The 19,147-nt window shown below is 38.5% G+C and overlaps 3 protein-coding genes across 5 annotated transcripts; 1 reads left to right on the top strand and 2 right to left on the bottom strand.

Annotated features, from left to right (window-relative positions):
* Positions 1 to 2,599: 2,599 nt before the first annotated feature.
* On the top strand, positions 2,600 to 4,949 carry APL (Homeodomain-like superfamily protein). 2 transcript variants are annotated; one of them, XM_089168020.1, is made up of 6 exons: positions 2,600 to 3,027; positions 3,175 to 3,251; positions 3,356 to 3,422; positions 3,556 to 3,616; positions 3,751 to 3,820; positions 3,890 to 4,949. In XM_089168020.1, exons 1-6 carry the CDS (start codon positions 2,862 to 2,864, stop codon positions 4,559 to 4,561), a joined length of 1,113 nt encoding a protein of 370 aa, XP_089024146.1. In that variant the 5' UTR covers positions 2,600 to 2,861; the 3' UTR covers positions 4,562 to 4,949. The 2 variants fall into 2 exon arrangements, with proteins under 2 accessions (XP_089024146.1, XP_089024145.1); XM_089168019.1 differs by having other exon boundaries at positions 3,748 to 3,820.
* A 2,016-nt stretch (positions 4,950 to 6,965) lies between these two features.
* PTAC14 (plastid transcriptionally active 14) lies at positions 6,966 to 13,929 on the bottom strand. 2 transcript variants are annotated; one of them, XM_089168017.1, is made up of 13 exons: positions 13,775 to 13,929; positions 13,542 to 13,685; positions 13,271 to 13,408; positions 13,000 to 13,125; positions 12,628 to 12,756; positions 12,227 to 12,316; positions 11,969 to 12,119; positions 10,803 to 10,912; positions 9,037 to 9,108; positions 8,225 to 8,330; positions 7,929 to 8,129; positions 7,534 to 7,576; positions 6,966 to 7,443 (listed from the first exon to the last, which is right to left on the bottom strand). In XM_089168017.1, exons 1-13 carry the CDS (start codon positions 13,823 to 13,825, stop codon positions 7,365 to 7,367), a joined length of 1,440 nt encoding a protein of 479 aa, XP_089024143.1. In that variant the 5' UTR covers positions 13,826 to 13,929; the 3' UTR covers positions 6,966 to 7,364. The 2 variants fall into 2 exon arrangements, with proteins under 2 accessions (XP_089024143.1, XP_089024144.1); XM_089168018.1 differs by having other exon boundaries at positions 6,967 to 7,443; positions 7,929 to 8,126.
* A 1,128-nt stretch (positions 13,930 to 15,057) lies between these two features.
* On the bottom strand, positions 15,058 to 17,442 carry LOC149006112 (C-type mannose receptor (DUF620)). The gene is made up of 3 exons (XM_089168016.1): positions 16,893 to 17,442; positions 16,465 to 16,815; positions 15,058 to 15,833 (listed from the first exon to the last, which is right to left on the bottom strand). Exons 1-3 carry the CDS (start codon positions 17,193 to 17,195, stop codon positions 15,321 to 15,323), a joined length of 1,167 nt encoding a protein of 388 aa, XP_089024142.1. The 5' UTR covers positions 17,196 to 17,442; the 3' UTR covers positions 15,058 to 15,320.
* Positions 17,443 to 19,147: the final 1,705 nt, after the last annotated feature.

Genomic DNA, 19,147 nt, shown 5'->3' with positions numbered 1-19,147 from the left:
CCCACCAAGGGACTTTCTCACTTCTGAAAATAATGGAGAAACTGTAGTTCTAGACTTCTAGTACAAGCAACAGGTGCAAGCGGGCTTTGAGAATAACCATATATGGAAAGAAAAAGAAAGGCCAACTGCATGGTTTTATTCAAAGTCGCTAGCATCTCAAGATAGCTAACCAGATAGAAATTAGTGCAACTTCATGTACTAGAAGCAGTAAGCTTAATTCATGTGAGAATCAAGGATTCTGACATATCAATGACCATGGAGATGATAGTAACCTTAACATACTTTTGTTCTACTTGTTGTAGTGATGGGCTTCCGTTGACGAAAGAAAGTTTGTCCGGTACAAAAAGTCTGGAAACTTTCATGATTTCATGCAATTGTTGAAGTGCGTTTCATTTCACTACGTAATACATTGATAGGGAAGTAGATTATTATATCCCATCAATCCCTGTACTTGAGTTCTTACATTTCTATAAAGTTATGGTCACTTGGCTATCAGTGTCAATGCCTCTAAAATTTCTTTCTTATCCTGATTATCACAAAATTATTTGGATGTTGGATTAGAATTCTACTAACTTAAACATGGAAGGAGATGATTCCACGTGGCTAGCCTAGTTAAGTTGATGTGGCTAAGTTAGGAGAGGTCTTTGTTGGATAGATACCACCACTACCATGATTCGATATGTTCAACTATACTTAAATGGTAGTGCATTACAATGATCAGCATGCAGGAATGGCCTTTCAATTTCTCCAAAAAGAACAGGAAGAAGTTCAGACCACAATATTCGATGCTAGCTAGCTAGCTCTATCTGCAATCTTAAGTAAATTCACTGTGTCTTTCTGAAATCACTAAGGTTGGGGTCATGGACCACAAAGATATGCAATATTGTATAGAGACATATCAAGATTATTCCTACCTACACAGTACATGATCTTAGTAGTCACTGCAGTACTGGACCTTGAATAAGACTGAGAGTTACAACTTATCCTCGCAATCCTCTTTAAGAAATAGTAAGGAGGAGAGAAGACCCCATTAAAAGTTACAATCCATGAAAGCTGGGTCCCAAAAACCTCACCCTAAAGGAATATATCCATCCTTGAGAATTTATTCTCAAAAGGCATCTAAAGATGCTTCAAATTCAAGCTAACATACCTAGAACAGCTTAGATTCAATTCTTTCTTTCTTCTTCTGCTCTTCTTCTTTTTCTCTTCCCTCTTTTCTGGGTTTGGGACCAAATGAATGGGAAGCTAAATATCTGGACTCAATGTATATCTACAGTACATGCATGTGAGCCTGTTCTTCCAATTAATACTCCTCATGCATGTCCACATATGAGCCTATATAGGTTTTGGAGACACTTAGGGTTGAAGAAAACCTGCTTTGATACCATGTACGAATAACCAATGTCAAACTATTCGGCCGACATCAACTATGACTATTTACTGTGATATATTCAAAGCAAATATCATAACAGAAAGATGAATTAGATTTTGAGGGAACCCATTCGGTATTTTTAGATGATTAGGAGAAGAATCTACCTTTGATTGTCAAAGAAGAAAGCATCTATTCTCTTCTGAGTAAATGGTTTATGTGTTTCTTGACTCTAAGATTTGCCACAGACAGAGAGAGAGAGAGAGAGAGGTGGGGTGGGGGGGGGGGGATTGAACTTTATATTGTTCCTAGTGATCCTCATTCACTTTTTCTCCATGGGGTGGGGTTCCAAATGTGAAGACATATTGGGTTTGACTCTACTTACAATTTTGCTTCTTTTGAATTTTGATTAGTTGCTTGGATGACATATGCATGGGAGAGACAATCTTCCATACCACAAAAGCCATGGAGGTTGAGCCCGACAAGCTTTAATTAGAAGGAAGAGGTCCCCCTCCCAACCCATCTGCCATCAAAAGCTCTCCATACAAACCCTTTATGGATTGATGTAATTCACAACTTTCATTAGCAAAAGAAAGAATTCACAACTTCACATCCCCACATAACGCCAACCACAGGCACTAAAGTTCTGGTTCTACATATGTAGTTGTTTTTCTCTAGCTCCACTTAGCTGCCTAAGCTAGACCACAATCTGATTATCTTCAGCTCCTTCTCTATTTCAATAATATTTTTCCTTCTTTAAAGAAAATAACTCATATCATTCATAGTATCATATAAACAACACCAGCTAGCTCCACTGGGTGAGGGTGAATACATAATATCAATGAATCTATTGCACCACAGGTAGTGCTTTCTTTCAGTCATAATATTCCATTAAGTTGATTATCAATCTCATTGAACCATCCTAGAAACCTTTGTTTAATTACGTTAATGACAAAAACTACTGTTTTATGACTAATATGTTTATTGGTGCAAGGCATATTAAAAAGGCTTCGTACCACGAATGTTAAATCATTAAAATCCTTGCCCTTTATGATTGCATAGGGGTCCGCTTCATTTCCTTACTTGATGAACAGTTTAAAAATAGATAAACAATTGAGATATATCATATATATATATCTCCCCAGATGATTCTCTTTCTGTAATGACCACCAGTATTGCGTACTCTTCTGTTTAACATTACAAGTTCCATACACACAACTCACAGTCTCTCTCACATACAAAGTAAGAGAGAGAGAGAGAGAGAGAGAGAGAGAGAGAGAGAGAGAGAGAGAGAGAGAGTACCTTTAAGCCAAAGGAGGGTCTGCATATTGGAGGTCGGTGGGATTTGTTTTTAATCTACAGGTGTACTTCGAGAGAGAAAAGAGAGAAAAACCAAGCCATTCTCCTCTTCAAAGACGCACCCTATTCTTGCTTATATGCTTTGCTTTTGCTCTTGAATCTCTTTGTATTCCACAGCAGCTCAGCCGAGAGAATGTTCCAATCCAAGAAGCCTACTATGAATGCTCATGAGAGACCCATGTGTGTTCAAGGTGACTCAGGGCTTGTCCTCACAACAGACCCAAAACCTCGCCTTCGCTGGACTCACGAGCTTCATGAACGGTTCGTCGATGCTGTTACTCAGCTTGGAGGACCAGACAGTACTTCCCTAGCTACCTTAACTAATCACAATTATCATCACCAATATCTTCATCTTCTTCACAAATCTTATCTGTATTTCTTCTATTCTTCTGTTCTTCTGATCCTATATGTGAATTTTAATTTGTTTCTCTATTTCTAATCTATAGAGGCCACACCGAAGACCATCATGAGAGTTATGGGTGTTAAGGGTCTTACCCTATACCATCTTAAGAGCCATCTTCAGGTATATGCACAATACAAAACTTCCAAGTGCTCTCTATTATTCTCTGTGCACTCAAAATTTTCTCTCTTTTTCTTCTTTTGGTTTGCTTGTTCTTTCTCATGTAGAAATTCAGGCTTGGGAAACAACCACATAAGGACTTCAATGATCACTCAATTAAGGAGGGTGAGAGAGGTAAATTTTCACACCATGTGTTGTTATATGACCCTTAATATTCCCTTATAATTGTTCGACTCGTTTCCTTTTCTTCTTTCTTCATTTTAACAGTTCTTTTTGTTCTTGCATGACTTGTATCTGGTGGTTTCAGCCCTAGATCTTCAGAGAAATGCTGCTTCATCTTCAGGAATAATGGGCCGAAGCATGAACGAGTGTGTACTAGCTTAATCTTGAATGTTTAGACTTATCAAATATGGATATATATATATATATAGATGTCTCAATTGGTTTGATTTTGGCACAGTATTGATACTAACTGGGTTGGCAATGGACGCTTATCTAGCAGGAATGTACAGATTACTGATGCACTCAGGATGCAAATGGAAGTACAAAGAAGATTGCATGAACAACTGGAGGTGAGTACATATATAAAATTTCCCACATCATGGTGTTTTATATCCTTAATGGGTCCTTCCGAATTGCAGGTTCAGAGGCACCTCCAATTGAGAATTGAAGCACAAGGGAAGTATATGCAGTCAATCCTGGAGAAAGCCTGTCAAACACTGGCTGGTGACACCATAAACTCAGGAAGCTACAAGGGTGTCAATAATCAAGGAATTGTGGACATAGGTTCTGGGAAGGATTTTGGTTCTTCAATGAATTTCCCTTCACTTCAAGACCTGCACATATATGGTGAGCAAGTTGATCATATGCAGCCACATATGGACAGATCATCATCTCTTGAAGGATCCATGCCTGCCAATGATAGCATCAGTCTTGGGAAAAAGAGGCCTAGTCCATATAGTGGCAGTGGCAAGAATCCTTTAATGTGGTCATCTGATGACCTTAGACTACAAGAATTAGGAACGGCAGCAGCATGTCTAGGCAATCAAGAAGATGCATTCAAGGGTGATCATCTTCAAATTGGTTCATCCACCCTGGAGAGGAGTTCAGCAGATATGGATTCCATGTCAGATGTTTATGAAGCCAAGCCAATCCTCTCTGGTGATGCTGTTGGAGACCCAAAATCTTTTGATGCTTCAGCAAAGCTTGAAAGACCATCGCCGCGAAGAACACCATTACCAGTGGACAGAATCAATCCTATGATGAAAAGTGGCACCTTACCTCAAGGGAGAAATTTACCAAATTACGGTTGAACACTTGATGCATTTCTTAGATGTAATGATCTTAAAGAACTTCTAACCAAGACCACCATAAAGGCCTGAATCATAAACTTTTTACAATCAGGATTAAGAAGATTGGCTTGCATCCTAATTTTAGTTTTACTTGGAATTACTTTTCTCATACCATGAGGCTATCATTTGTTCCATTTCCATTTCTCTTTTCTTTTCTCATATCTTCATTTGTATTCTTTAACAGCTCGAGTTCTAGGGTAAATGGTTGTAAGGATTTCTATTTCCTCTTGCGTCAATGCTTATGATTTGAAAATCTGTCTAGAAAGAAGCAAGGCATGCATCTTTAATTTGTTTTAATATATCTCCATTTCTCCATGTGGAGATGATCTTCTATTACTAAATTCTTGAACAGTGGGTCGTCTTATTTTTGAGATTTTGCCGATTAATACTCTGACCTTTTTATATGAAGTTGCTTTTGAGTTAGTTGCTCTGAGTTAGTTACTGCCATCATTGCAAACAAACGCATTGGACATTGTAGCAAACACTCTGCACAACGAAAAAAATTTCTAGGGTTTTGGGGAACAATAATTATTATATGGTCTATGATGTTTCAAACCCACCTTGAAAATGGAGTGAATTGAGGTTGGGTGAAAGAAGTTCATTTCCTTGAATCAGGAACAAGAACTTCCTCAGAAAGAAGCCGACAGGGAATATTTATGTCCCAACCCTTTTTTGTTTTTCTGCATATTTGATATTCTTTGTGCATCAAATACCTTAGACCTAAGACTTAGAGCTTAGCGTGAAATACCAATCTCAGTCTCAAAGAAGTATAACCAGTGCCACCCCTGGTCAAACCCAGAATTATATGTGCAAAGAAAAAAATTGTAAAGGGTCCAGTGACAGCCTCCTCTCTCTCTCTGTGTTATCTATGATTAGATCCTTGAAGAAGCTGGTCCGGAAGAGTTCTCTCTTTTTTTTCCTTTCTGTGGACAAAAGAGGGTGGTGGAGCAGTTACCTTTATCGGTTGCAGGGAAGATTTTGAGGACGCGAGTTGGCAAGAAAGCTCTGTGACCCAAACTCTAAAGAGAAAGAGGCCCATAAGATTTAAGGCAAGAGAGAGAGGGGAGTCCTTTTCATATACTTCTTTGGTTTTTTGGCTGATGTTCTTTCAGTCTTTGAAATTTTCCAAGAGTACAAATTCATCCTTGCTTTTCAAAATTAAACTTCAATTCACACATCTGTTTGCACATACTGTTAGGTTGGGGGAGAGAGAGAGAGAGGTAGGGAAAGAAAAAAGCAGAAAGGGTAAGGGAATACTACTACGCACTCCCACGCATGCAGTTATCGAGGAAGCTTCTATCTTTCAGGAAGCAAAGTTTTTGTGGGATAAAAAGCTGAAAGGGTTTGATTTGAACATGATGAGTAGATGTATGCAGTGTAGTTACACTTCATGTTTCATGTTTCATGTTTCATGCATGATAAGGTAGTCATTTAAGGCTCTTACTTCCATGTAAATCATACGCAACCCCACAAAACTGTCACATTGGATTCTTTAGAGACGATAAGCTTTCTTTTAATACTCCCAACAAAGATACAGTGCTGAAAAGCTTCTCTGGCCTTCTCTCTCCATTCCATAACTCAGCGACGAACAGGCAAGATACAAGCTTGATTTATTTGTTAAATCAAAGTAATTAAACGTACCAAAGCTTGCTTAAACAAAAGAACATGAAAAAAATGCTAGGCAAAGACCAAGTCTAGGCTAGCTAGCTAGGGCATTGCCAGAAGGGATCTTTTTGCAGGATCTTATATATATTTAAGGGGTTCTTCAACTTTAACTTCCTTTTGTTTAGTCATTTTAATCTTGTTTTTGAGGTGGAAATCTTGTTTTTTCATGTATAAATTTGTTCAGGCATCATACGATGCCAGTGATGATTCATCAAATAGGGTGGAGATTGGTCATTTCAGCCCTTCTTATCCAATGGTAAATGTCGCTATATATTGTGAGTCACAACGTCTTTTTATCTTAAAGATTATCTGAAAATGACAAATTCATTATCTCACTCATATCAAGAACTGTCGTTACATCACATAACTTTTAGTAAATTATATATGAAATGATAAGTTGTTTTATCCACACTAAAATAAAGAGGAGGTGATTGTAATCTGGGAAGATCTTGACTGAAGTGGCATACTTGCCAACTTGGTTGATGAAGTGGCTGCATATGACAGAGGAAGAGAACATTTTCTCCTTTGATCAGAGACAGAATATATTCAAAGGAGAATATATTATATTCTGTCTCTGTCAACCATAAGCCTGTTTTATTGGGTGACCAACTTAATTTATTCGTATCTAAGACTTTTTACCTAAATTTTAAGCCTTTTTTTTTTTTTTTTTTCAACAGCATAATTCAAATTCAACCAAAACGTTACAAGCAAGTGGGAATGGTGGGAGGTAACCTACCTACCTGAATATCAAAGCTTAGCTTTATATCTCAATTTATTGATTTTTTGGGGAAGGCTAAGCAACGGTAAGCATTTTGACCAAGTGATCATGGATCAAGTCTCAAAACAATCTCTCTGCTGGAATCAAGGAGATCCCATAACTAGAGAACTCTGTATACTGGCACTCGTGCAAGAAAAAAGAGGAAGAAGGGGAGAAAAAAAAATTCACCCCCTTTATAGATTCAGAAATGTCAAGGGCTGGATCTGTCGGATGATCATCCCTGACGATTTCTCTGGAGAACAAAAATTCGGAAATACAAGCTAATCCCCCTTAATAGATTCAGAAATTGCTATAAACCAAGACAGGAGGACTACTATATAATCAAAATAATAGTCGTGTTTGATAAATATCTAGTGCCTGGATGATCTTCTCGAGGAATAACTTCCGATTTAATCGGTACCTGCAAGAGTTGCATTACATTTCCAACATAATTCAACAGAGAAAGGAGAATATTATGATGATGAAAATATGGTGAAGGTGGATTACTTACTTGAATGCAGCTTCTAGTGTTCTACTTGCGTCTGGCATGGAATCTGCTAGTAGTCAAAACAAACAAAGGTTCAGAAACGTATTGCAACTAGTTCAGTTGACAACTGGGCTTGAACCCAATGTCGCCTGTTTGATCTACCGCACTACAATGATAACTTTACATATGTAACGTGGCCTTCATATGAAAAAGCATCCATCATCCCAGAATCTGGGGTGAGAAATCTTTTCATGCATAAATTGATCCTAAGGAATTAAGACTTAAACAGAGATGGGAGATTGAAACCAAATTTTGGATTAATTTCCTATCCAAAAGTTAGTCTATCAGAGAGCAAGTCATCCTTGAATAAAAGACCCTATATGGAACAACACTTTTTTCTAAAGCAAGATGCGTGTGACCTAGAATCTGCTGATCTTGTTGGGAATTTGTGGGGAATTCTGCCAGCAGTTCTTGGCATTCTTCTTGTAGCAGCTTTGCAGCCTTCCTCTCCTTGCTGGGGACTGGAGGCATATCCCCATCTGACCACGTGGGTAATGTTCGTGCGGCTGCAATGACTGCACCATCAACGAAACTATCTCCACCATTAGATAGCTGACCTGCTAGAAATTCAACTGCACCTCATTAGAATAAAACCAAAAATTAATCCCTTACAGTCATAATCAGCTCGAAGTATAAAAATCCATTGAGCACCCACTGTTATGATAGTATTCCTCAGGGAGGCCGGAGATATTGAAGACTGACAAGAACGAATCCAAGTGAACTTGTGCATTTCCAGAGAACTGGACTACATCCCACGGGTTCTGCAAGATTTCAGCACATCAGATACATCTAACTTTCATTTCAATTTTTTTCCACCATAGACAACCACATCAAATCTTTTAGCCTGAGGTGTCCAATAATTAGTAAGGGTATCAATTAGCCAGCCCGATATGTCAACTGGTCAGCGAAGTGTAGCAACTTTTCAGCTGCAGATCTGGGATAAGCTAACCTATATCCATAAATAAACCTGTTCATAGAATCAAGATTAGAGGTTTTGCCTCCCTAACGTCCTGGGGGAGCAAATTTCTCTGGCAAAACCAAAATGCTTTTGCCAAAATTTGGCAGATTTCAACCCCTGGAAGGACCAAAATATTTCACAATTTTAAACATATTTCAGTTGAAAGTTATGATGTTATTGGCAATTCAAAGGACTGAAAAATCAAAACTGAACACATTTTCCCAGTGGTCAAATATAAACATAAACAGACAGCAATTTTTTTAAGGGGGCAATATACACAGCCATTTTTAGAACAGGAAAAAACCTGGCAAAAATTAACTCAAAGACAAACTAGTACACTTTAGATCTTCACACACGAGCCTCCAAATAAAATAGAAACAACCAAATAGTATCTTCATTTTGACCATCCTTTCCCCAGTAAGTAATCAAACCATATACTTTAAGTGGCTGTATACACAATATATAAAATGAAGCTTAGACTTTTGAAGGACGAAGTTTAGAGGAAGTACCACTGACGAAGAAAAGCCATAGCGTTGCATAAACATATTATTTTTACTTCCCTTCAAGTAGTTGATAGTCATCTGCAACAAGTTGGGGGGAAAACACAACATAATTTGTAAATCAACATAAAAAGATAAAACCAATGGTAATTAAGATAAGCAACAATTAAAAAGGTGGAAAGAAACAAAATTTAAGCAGCTCAAGAATCTTCTTTGAAAGTTGATTACCACTCCAATGTATGACATAATATCAAGCCTTATTGACCTTGTTAAATTCTCCAGTTCAGTTCTCAAGGAAAAGTTTCAAAATCATTAAATTCTCTCTTGTTGCATTAGGGAAGTGCAGGAAGTATAGCATGGATGTATAATTCACGGCTAGAAGTTTGAAGCTTGATATGTTCATCCAATTAAAATATAAACATGAATGTCACATCTAAGAGACATGCTAGATAAGTAGTCAGGCACTGACCGTTACACCATTTTCTGCTGTCAGCCTGTCACAAAAAGTCTTTATTAAGTTCATCCCATTTTGAACTCTAAATATATTAATTATTTTTCATATCCATAGTTTGACCAGTCAAAATTGATCAGAAGTCAGAATTGGAAGCAGCACCTCTATTGGTTCCACGATGGTCTGGTCTAAAACTAGCACTTAACATGCTTCATGAATAGCTGTAAAGTCATAAAAGATTTCCTGGATATAGAAAATGTTCAGGATGACTTCACAATTTAGTTAATATTCCAAGGGAGATGATTTCTGACTTTGAGTTTACTGATGTTTCTGAAAGGCAGCATGAGATGCAATCACAGAAAAGGCAGCATTATTATAAATGGTTAGTCCTTCAGCATTAATTGTTCGGGATGTCCAGACTCCAGTGAGCTTAGCTTGTTTGGAGACAACCTCTGGACAACTCTCTGTTCCCCCAATTCTCTCCTGACAACAGATTTGTGGCATCAGGGAAACTAAACAAAGGAGTAAAGATGGAACTACATCACAGAATTCCAACATGATGGCTTTCTAAACCAAGGAAAACATGATATTTTGAACTTCTGAGGAGACACTTGATGCATGATACTTGATGCCATACCAATCTCCATCTACGTTCATTTCAGCCAGGGACACTCATTCCTCCTTTCTATGACTGTTTATGGATATGACTAGATTCAGAATGTATAGTTGGTATGTGATTACCTTATCCATTTCCAAAAGCTACTACCTGGTTTTCATGTAACTGTAAGCTATAGCCACGTACTGCCAAATGGAACTCAAGATCTCATGCAACTAAACACCAGATATAGATGATATTTTGTGTCACTTCTAAAACGTAGCCTACCTTTGAGTTCAATTATGTAGATAGATGTCTTTTAACTGTAGCTTCCTTATATGAATGAATGTATTTTCCTCTTTGTGACAAAAATTTTAAATAATTATATTTTCTCTGTGACAAACTTAGTCCATTCAAAGAACAGAAGAAAAAAATACAAAATCTCCCACATTAAGTTGACCTGTTGAACTAGACAAAAGGAAAATAGGTAGAAGGGGGTAATGGAAAAGGTCTTGACTATTAATCATGGGACATATTTCCAATTTAAAAATGTTTCCTGTGAATAGATAGTACCACAGCAATCGATGATCCAGTACAAGAGTTCAAATTACTTCCACTACATGATAGTTTCCAGAGGAAGAAAATATCATTACACCCAAAGCAAGAAGGGAAACACTATAATTGAAGGTTTTCATGTCAAACTGAGAATAGATAAATAAAGAATATTACCTCTTCTCCTTTTTTGATCCGCTGCCCAGCATTTATCATCACCTCAAGCATGCGATCCTTAAAACGCCAGTGAAAAAAACAATTTGGCTGGAAGGAGTGGTTCAGCATGTCTGCAAATTGGGACTTCGATTTAAATTTCACCCATGAAAATGAATGGACAGAGTAGAAGCCTCCAAGTTTCCATGATCATAACATCAAACAATATCCAGTCTTCATGCAAAAACTTGGCTGGAATAAATGAAATCCACCCTTAAAACATGAAAACACTGGAAAAAATCATTTTGAACATGTTAAGGTATTGTGAGCACTCAGTAGTCTAGCAAATATGTGTTCACTAGATAATGTTTTATTAACTTGTGGTGAATGTTTATAATGTTGGTCAGTTGGTCTTGTCTTAACTTTCTATTGTGTGAAAAAATATGTATCCACTTGCTACAAGAATAAAATTGGACCTTAAGACAAAAGAGTAAATCATAGCAAATACAAATGATGAGATAGAGTACATCAAGGAGATTATTTTTAGAATACTTGCTTTGGGTTGTTGCAGGCCTTCAGGGAAAGATCATACCACTGCAAGACCTGAAAACGAAAATTTACCCTCGGATGGGCCTAACTAAAACCATTTAGTGTCTAGCACTGAGCAGTTGTTAAAAAGATGAAAAACAAGACTCAAACTTCCCTTGGCTGCAACAAATTACCTTGGGTTGCTCTCTTACATTAAACAAAGAAAAGGAAACCTATAATGATATGGTTACCCATAAAGCTCAAGTTATTATATAAGGACTTCAACAATGAATAATAACACAACAGTCTCCAGCAAGTGCCAGGACCCCCCCCCCTCTTCACACACACACAAAGTTCTGATTGCAACACCAACCAAAGCCACAAAGTGTAGAGGCAGATGATACAAAACCCCTCACACATAGCAAGAATTAAACACCCGACCTCTTGGCTCCAATCAGTTGTTAAGCTGCTTAACTCAAAGACTTGCATTATTGGGTAAGGACTACAACAATGTATATCGCCCTAGACAACAATGAAAACCTAAGGGGGGGGGGGGGGAATCCCATGTTCAAGATTATGAAAGGATAGAAACATGTCAACAAAGAAAATATAGTTGCAAACTATAGAAAGTCAATCTGATAGATAATGACAAAGAATCTAACCAGCATAAGGAATTAGCATATTTGAATCTTGGATGAGTGCACCAATCCTTAATTTCAGGTTAATGGTCCGTGATTGAGCAATACTCATTGCCCAAATGAATCTTTCTGGATCACGGGCGAGGCGCTTTATTTTGAGGGGCGCAGCAGAGTGCTGAAAAAGGCATAACATGTAAGACATAAAGCCCATTATTTAAATAAACAATGTTTGGAATAGGAAAATAAACCAGAAACAGAACATTTAATGGAATCTCCAATTACCCAATTCTTTTCCCAAAATTCTATAGCTCTTTGCTTTTGTGCTCTCATTGTCATAGCAAGATCTTGGTCCTGCAACTCTAAGAGGTCTTCCTGCAACAGAAAAACCCCAAGATGTGGCAATGGGATACGGAACTGCTCTCAGATGAATGTAAGGTGAGAATTTATAAAATATATTAATTCCCCCTACCGATTTAAGTCAAACTCAATCCACTTGGGGAGAGGAGAGGACATAATTTTTTTCAGAAACATATGGAAATAACTAGCTTGATGAAAATACAAGTCAAAATAATGTCCAATTCTAGGAATCTATGAACAGGGGAACAAATAAAGTGAAGAAACAAAAGATACAAAACAGATATCTGTAATTTCATTCACTTAACACTATAAAGCACAAAACAAACCTCTGTAGCTAAGAGCAAGCTGGTGCATTCATCTGCACTAGGTAAAAAGTCACCATATAACTGCCAGAAGTTACCCTCCCTATCAAATGCAAACAGAAGAAGACATGCTAATCTCAGGTCCCAATCTGTCTGTCACAGTGGAATAAAGGAACACATGGATCAGGGGGGAATGCAGATCAACAACAAAAGAAACAACTGAGAAAGAACAGAAGAGAGGAAAAGATCTACAAATATTACTCTTTTGGATATTAACCAACAAAAACTTTGAAACAACAGAAACCAGGCAGTTAGGTAATGGCGAGCCACAGCCTAAGTCAGACTCTTTTTGTGTTCTTTTTTCGTCTACTAGAACATGGAGAAGAATCACATTACCTCTGGATTGGTTGAGTTGATAATATCAAATATAGGATGACCCAGTGGAATTATATCAGGGAAGAACATCCATGGAAGCTTTTGGCTTATTGTTAACATCAACTCTAATGGTATTTCCATAATGACCTACACATATAATGAATAAGAAAAAATGTTTTTTATTCAAGTACAATACAAAATTATAAACACCAGACAATATATGTATGTGTGTGTGTGTGTGTGTTTCGTGCTAGTTGAAAGGAGGGGAGGGAGATGGGGAACAAAAACTAACCCTGGGTCGGCGAAGTGGTTCGACATCTTTGGAAGCATATACTCCAAACCCATCAGGTCCTTCCATGAATTGAACCCCATAAGCTCGAACGCTCCTAACATACCCTATCCTGTAGAAATCGGGGTCTGCAGGTTCCAGCTACAGAAAAGATATAAAAAAGTGCTTTCACTTGGAGAAAACGACTAAATTTCATTTCTCTGATGTGAATATTTCGAATACAAAGAACATTCAACTGTATAAACTAGATGAGAAAATAAGAAGATAAGTATACCTCAGATGGTGATTCTTCGACTTGGCGAGGCTGAAGTAGTCTGAGAAGGGGAATATCGGTAGAAGCTCTGACAGGTCCGACGTTATTCCGGCTATTACAGAGGAATGGGTAGCTCGATCTTGGTAAGCAGCCACGGCTAGAACTCTTCAAGTGATTCAGATAAACAACAGAGACTAAAAATGAGTTTTCATACTAAAAAATGTAGTGGCAGAGAAATTGAAGAAGCTGCTGACCTTGTAGTTGAAAAATGGGTGTGAAGGTTGCTGAAGGGGCAAGGAAGCCATGGAGATTGGGCTCTGCACTCAAACTGCGATTGCCATTGATAGCTCCAACTTTACCACAGAAGAGAACGTTATCCACTGAAAATTATAGTAACACACCAACACGCACTGCGCACATTGTTCGAATTTCTTCGCTGAGGTTTTACCGCTTGTAGATTTTAGTGAGTGAGTCACCAGTGACTCGGTCACATACTCACTCACTAAAATCGGGCATGAAAAAAGATCCCAATCCAAGTGGTACGAGCGCACCCTTCCAGTGGATGCGTCTTAGTATAGAGTATAGACCCATGATGTGGGCAATCAAGTCCAAAAGAATTAAAACGGACTCTAGCACTAACCCAAGCCCAAGCCCAATAACATATGAACCACCAAACTGCGCCGGGCCATAGCGTAACCTAGCCCAGCCTCGCTAGCCCAATGGCCACGTGTGACAATGCAGCAAAAAGTCATGGCAGGTGAAAGACTTTCTATCATTACTTCCTCTGTACCATCAAAGATTCAAAGATGAGTTGCTTAGTTGACAATAACCAACACCTCTTAGTGAAGTGATTATGGTTTCTATTCTCCTTGATGATATATATATATATAATAGAATTCGTGCAAAAGAGGTTTGTCTAGATATTTTTTCAATATTGGTTGCCTATATGAAGCATCGACTCTTTTCCTTTATCTAGGTTTAAAATTGACGCTATGACATTGATGAAGTTAAAATTTGTAACTTAATTACTCAAAATTATTTTTTAGCTTTGCAAGGAAATCTGAGTTATATTGCCATACATTTCACATATAAGACCTGGCTCATGCAATTTAGAATCCTCATTTTGGTAAATTGACTAGGGAAGCATTTACTTGATCGAGGGATGCTCACAAACTAGTGAATATCGTCATGCTGGAGTTCTATTTCTATTATTTCTTTATGTCATATCCTTAATAGGGGGTTAGTTATACCTATGGTAGAAAATGGAAACCGAGTGTTTCATGGTCCCAAAATTTTGGATATCGTCCCAATCATCGACTCTTTGGAATAAGTTCCCTTGGATAAGACACTTAGTAGAGGGTAGTTCCTTAAGAATGGGAAAAGTGTAAGGTTTGAAATCCCCTTACCAATATTAGGACTTAGGAGTGTGATCTATCTCTTTAATTCATCTTGTCAGGGCTAACAAATGAGTCATTTTCCTAAATGCATGATCGAAGAATGTGAAAGAAACACAAGCCTGTTGATTTAATATCCGTAGGTTGATAAGAAAAGGGGGGAAACTTTTTGGTCTTCGATTTAATTTCACAATGAATACAATGGAGATGTACATTCCGATGATGATATACCCATGAATTTTACAAATCTAAACCCTAATCACCATCAATTTTTCGCATTAATTATAGTAAACCAAGATTGGTACAAATGAGTTCTTGAGGGACGGTATACGGTATACCATATCAAATCATATATGAAGGAAGAAGCCAAATTAGGCATCTAAATCACTAATTAAAGACAAATTAATTACTTGTCGAGCTTAATTAATGGCGAATGAGTGGCGTTCAAGATATCAGCCGGAGGGATAAAGTGGTCAACGGATAGTCCTGGAACGTTGAACACCACATCATCAATCTTCCACGCTTCTTCCATTCTGGTCCTACTATGCTGCATTGAAACCTCCCCGAACCGGAACACCGTAGCCACAGATCTTCCTTGATGAGCGATCAATACCCCATCAACGTCTCTGTAATCTCCAATACTACTTCCAATTGTTGTCTCCCAATACACCGTATCAGTCTCGGGTGCTTGTACTCTTGTGAGATGGGAATCCTCCATGTATCTAAGAAGCCCACTCTTTTGACTGAAATACCCATACAGCACGTGCCTAATCACCTCAGCGGGTCCCTCACTCCTCTCCATTACAGCCGCCCGATCCGCAGCTACTTTCAGTACGAAGCAATCCTCACCGCCAATCCTCTTTTCTCCTAGACATTGGGCTTTAGCAAATAAGCTCGCAGTGCATTTCGGATCCAAGCCCTGCAATTCAATTAAAAGAAAAAAGTTTGAACCAAATTTGGCGCCCACATAAAATTCTGAGACTAACCCGACCCGTACCCGTACCCGTCCCCGTCAAAATGGTCTAAAGACTCTAAACGACTACAAAAAGTATCCCTACTTGCAGTGGTGGCTCCCAAATCCCGAGTTCCCAATGTGGCAGTATTGGAATTTGGTAAAAGAAAAAGTGATATAGGCATATGGCAAGTGATGATGATGGATGGGACATGGGAGACACTTTATTCCGGTGGGCGGCAATCCCTAGTCCATAAGATTTGAAGATGATACAGAAAAAAAGGTCAGATGATGACGTCATGATCCGGCATAACTGCCTCGGTTCCTGCTAAAGCAGGGGACAGTTTCTCCATCTTTGTCAGTCACCCTCTGCCAAATTTTATTGGGAACCTATTGGGATTTCTTCCACATCAATCAATAAACATTCTTCATAACCGTTATATTTCAAATCCTGCTTTTGCCGGTTTCTCCTAATCTAAGAGTTCAGAGTTAAGATCCAACAATAGAAATTAATTGGGCAAGGTGGACTCAATTTGAAAACTCACTGGTTGGCTGTTTTATGGATCGAGAAAATGAGAGCATTTAGTGTAGTAAATACCTGGATGATCCGTCGAAGTGGGCGTTGCGGGCCCTTAGCAGCATGAGTACCAAGCCATGGTGTATGACGCCAAACGATCTTTCCATTGCTACCGGCGACAACTTTGTTGCCGTCGACGACCAACTCAAGAGACCACATTCCTGGGCACATTTGCCATAGGACGAAGCAACCATTTTCTCCACCTCTGCTGCTACCAACGCTCCTCACGTTCTTCCCTGAAGCAATCTCTGTCTCACAACACAACATCTTCACCATCCCAGTTGCGTACATGTTCTTCCTACATTTTGTAAGCTTCAAGCATCCTGTGGCCGCCAAATACTGTTGAATGATGTAATGTGCAGACGATGTTTCCTGTAATATAGATTATTTGATCAGTTCTCGTTAGAAAGTGAACAAAAAATGAAAATTTTGCATTTGTGGAGACTTACAATGGGAATGTCCTTCATGGGGAGGTGATGAATTGGGTGATCATGCAAAGGAACTGGAGCAAGAGGACAACCTAGGACACCAAGCAAGAGTCTCAAATCTTGCCTCTTGGCTGGGCTATTTCCATCAAATGAAGCGGCCAAATTACCACTTGAGAAGCTTCTTTGTAATCGAACCCAGTTGCGAATTACTTCCCAGGAGCTCTCCTTCTTGCTCCCACATTGAGTCTCTGGATCAGGTCCTTCCATTAGAGGTGTTAAAGGCTGTGAAAACCACCTCTGTTTCCTTCCAACTCTGGAACCCATCCTGTTTAATGCAGCAAACAGAAATGAGAAGGTGACAGAGACAGGAAAACACAATGTGTTGTGTTATCCAAGAGATAATGGAAGAGAAGAATTTATTGGATCTGGTGTTTTTATGTGTGGGTGTGGAAATGGAGGTGGAGAAGCAGATATGAAGGAGGAGGTGAGGGTTTTCTTTATGGGTAGAGACAAAAGGGACAGCCCATCTGTCCAACGGCAGAGTGCCAAAGAGAGAGAGAGGATTTTAATAGACACTCTCATGTTGGGATGTCTTGGCTTTGCTTTATTCCCTTCTCTTCTCATCTTTAGACCCTCTTGTCCTATCAGTTTTTTAAATATTTTCTTGAGCAATTCCAACATCGAAATCAGAGGACCATGGAGTCCATGAGAGAGAAAATCTGTCTCTTTCTATGTCTTTAGGATTAAAGATAACCCTTTTATTTCACACAAGGAAAGAAAAGAGGAGAAGAAAAGAAAGAAAGTTAAAAAAAAATAAAAAAATAAAAAAATAAAAAAACAGATAACCCTTTTAATATCTGATCAGTGGTCCCTAATCAAGAGTTGGCAGTCAATCATATCCTTCCAATTCCATCTAATTGATTCCATTATTCCGGATGGACATTATAAAGAATCCAAGAAAAAGCTACTTCTTCATTGAGGCATTTCATCAAATAGTTTCTCATGGTTCAACATCGGCTAGATCGGGCCGACCCATTAAACACACCTGATGTTCTTACTTTAGGCCGCCACCCACCCTAATACTGATTTAGCTCCCTAGGCTTACTGAAAACTCTCACGCCATTTACCTCGATTTCCAAGAAAAATCATTGAGGTATCTTTGATTCTTCCACTTGAAGATCTCTCTCTCTCTCTGAGTTTCCTCTGAGATCTGTCTGCCATTGTCTGGTTATCATCAATGTAAGGAATTTTTTTATTCAGAATATCATTAATGTGGAGACGCCAACGCATGGAAACCTTTCTAGGAGTAAACGAAGATTAAAAGAATCTTATATAATGGGATCACTGTTTCTTTCTAAACTAGAACACCAAATCCCAAGGTAACTATAGTTTTCTATTAGCAGTTCGGCTCACATAATCAATTAGAATCTGTGTCTTTTGGGTTTGAAAAAATCGAGCTCGATCGGCCAATCCCGGTTCCAGCCGATCCCTTTCGAAAAACCAGGGCAAGATCGTTTCTTTATGGGTTTCCGAGACGATATTTTGAGAATAACACTAAAAGGCCTATGAACCCTAAGATGATGAGGCTGAAGAAAATTAAACTTTCTTACTTCGGATCAGTATCAAATTTTCACTTTCATGTTCCTACATGTGGATGATTGTTTACACCCAAAGAGTGTAAGGCTCTAAGGGTGGTCCATACAATGGTTGGCCAGGTCTAGGGGGGAAAAATACAAAAAAAAAAGGTTTGAAAGTTAGAACCAGCAAGGTGACTGGTCTGTATCATGATGGAAGGATGAATATACAGTCAAGGTGAACAGGAAGGAGTATTAGAAAAAACAGATGGTGGTCTTCCAAGCTAAGCTTCAAAGGGTGAACTGGGTCTTTCAAGGTAGGACCAATGTCACCTGCTGGTTCAAGAAGTCTTGTTGTTACAGAGGGATATATATCATATGTATATGAAGAAGCTTTAATTAGCTAATCTATCACCATCTCCTCTGAGGTGCACATGATCCATGATGACCTCAGGACTCTTCTTCAATCTAGAACTCAACACATCATTATCAATCCTTGATCTCACTTTAGACTGGAGAGAACAGCCCTCATCTTCATGCTTTTAACAGGGTTATGCGTGGCATGGTTCACAACATCCTTCCAAATTAAGAAAGACAAAAGAAGCTAAGCACTCAAATCAAAATCTACAAGACTGTTTGGCACTGATTTCATGGTAAAAAGTCTTTGAAATCTGACCCAGTTATCATGAGCACTGCAAGTAT

Source organism: Hakea prostrata, chromosome 9 (assembly GCF_041222555.1).
Source record: "Hakea prostrata isolate BN-2017 chromosome 9, UWA_Hpros_2, whole genome shotgun sequence".
Classification (NCBI taxonomy): Eukaryota; Viridiplantae; Streptophyta; class Magnoliopsida; order Proteales; family Proteaceae; genus Hakea; species Hakea prostrata.
Note: the sequence above shows the minus strand (reverse complement) of the source record. Positions and strands in the feature narration are given on the sequence as shown.

Coding starts and splice junctions, on each gene's coding strand:
- APL (XM_089168019.1), top strand. CDS start 2,862: ATGTTCCAATCCAAGAAGCCTACTATGAATGCTCATGAGAGACCCATG. Junction 3,423..3,555: donor AATTAAGGAGGGTGAGAGAG/GTAAATTTTCAC, acceptor TGGTGGTTTCAG/CCCTAGATCTTCAGAGAAAT. Junction 3,821..3,889: donor GATTGCATGAACAACTGGAG/GTGAGTACATAT, acceptor TCCGAATTGCAG/GTTCAGAGGCACCTCCAATT.
- PTAC14 (XM_089168017.1), bottom strand. CDS start 13,825: ATGGCTTCCTTGCCCCTTCAGCAACCTTCACACCCATTTTTCAACTAC. Junction 8,130..8,224: donor TGAGGAATACTATCATAACA/GTGGGTGCTCAA, acceptor TTGAATTTCTAG/CAGGTCAGCTATCTAATGGT. Junction 7,577..7,928: donor ACAAGATCAGCAGATTCTAG/GTCACACGCATC, acceptor GACTACTAGCAG/ATTCCATGCCAGACGCAAGT.
- LOC149006112 (XM_089168016.1), bottom strand. CDS start 17,195: ATGGGTTCCAGAGTTGGAAGGAAACAGAGGTGGTTTTCACAGCCTTTA. Junction 16,816..16,892: donor CCATGAAGGACATTCCCATT/GTAAGTCTCCAC, acceptor TCTATATTACAG/GAAACATCGTCTGCACATTA. Junction 15,834..16,464: donor CACTTCGACGGATCATCCAG/GTATTTACTACA, acceptor ATTGAATTGCAG/GGCTTGGATCCGAAATGCAC.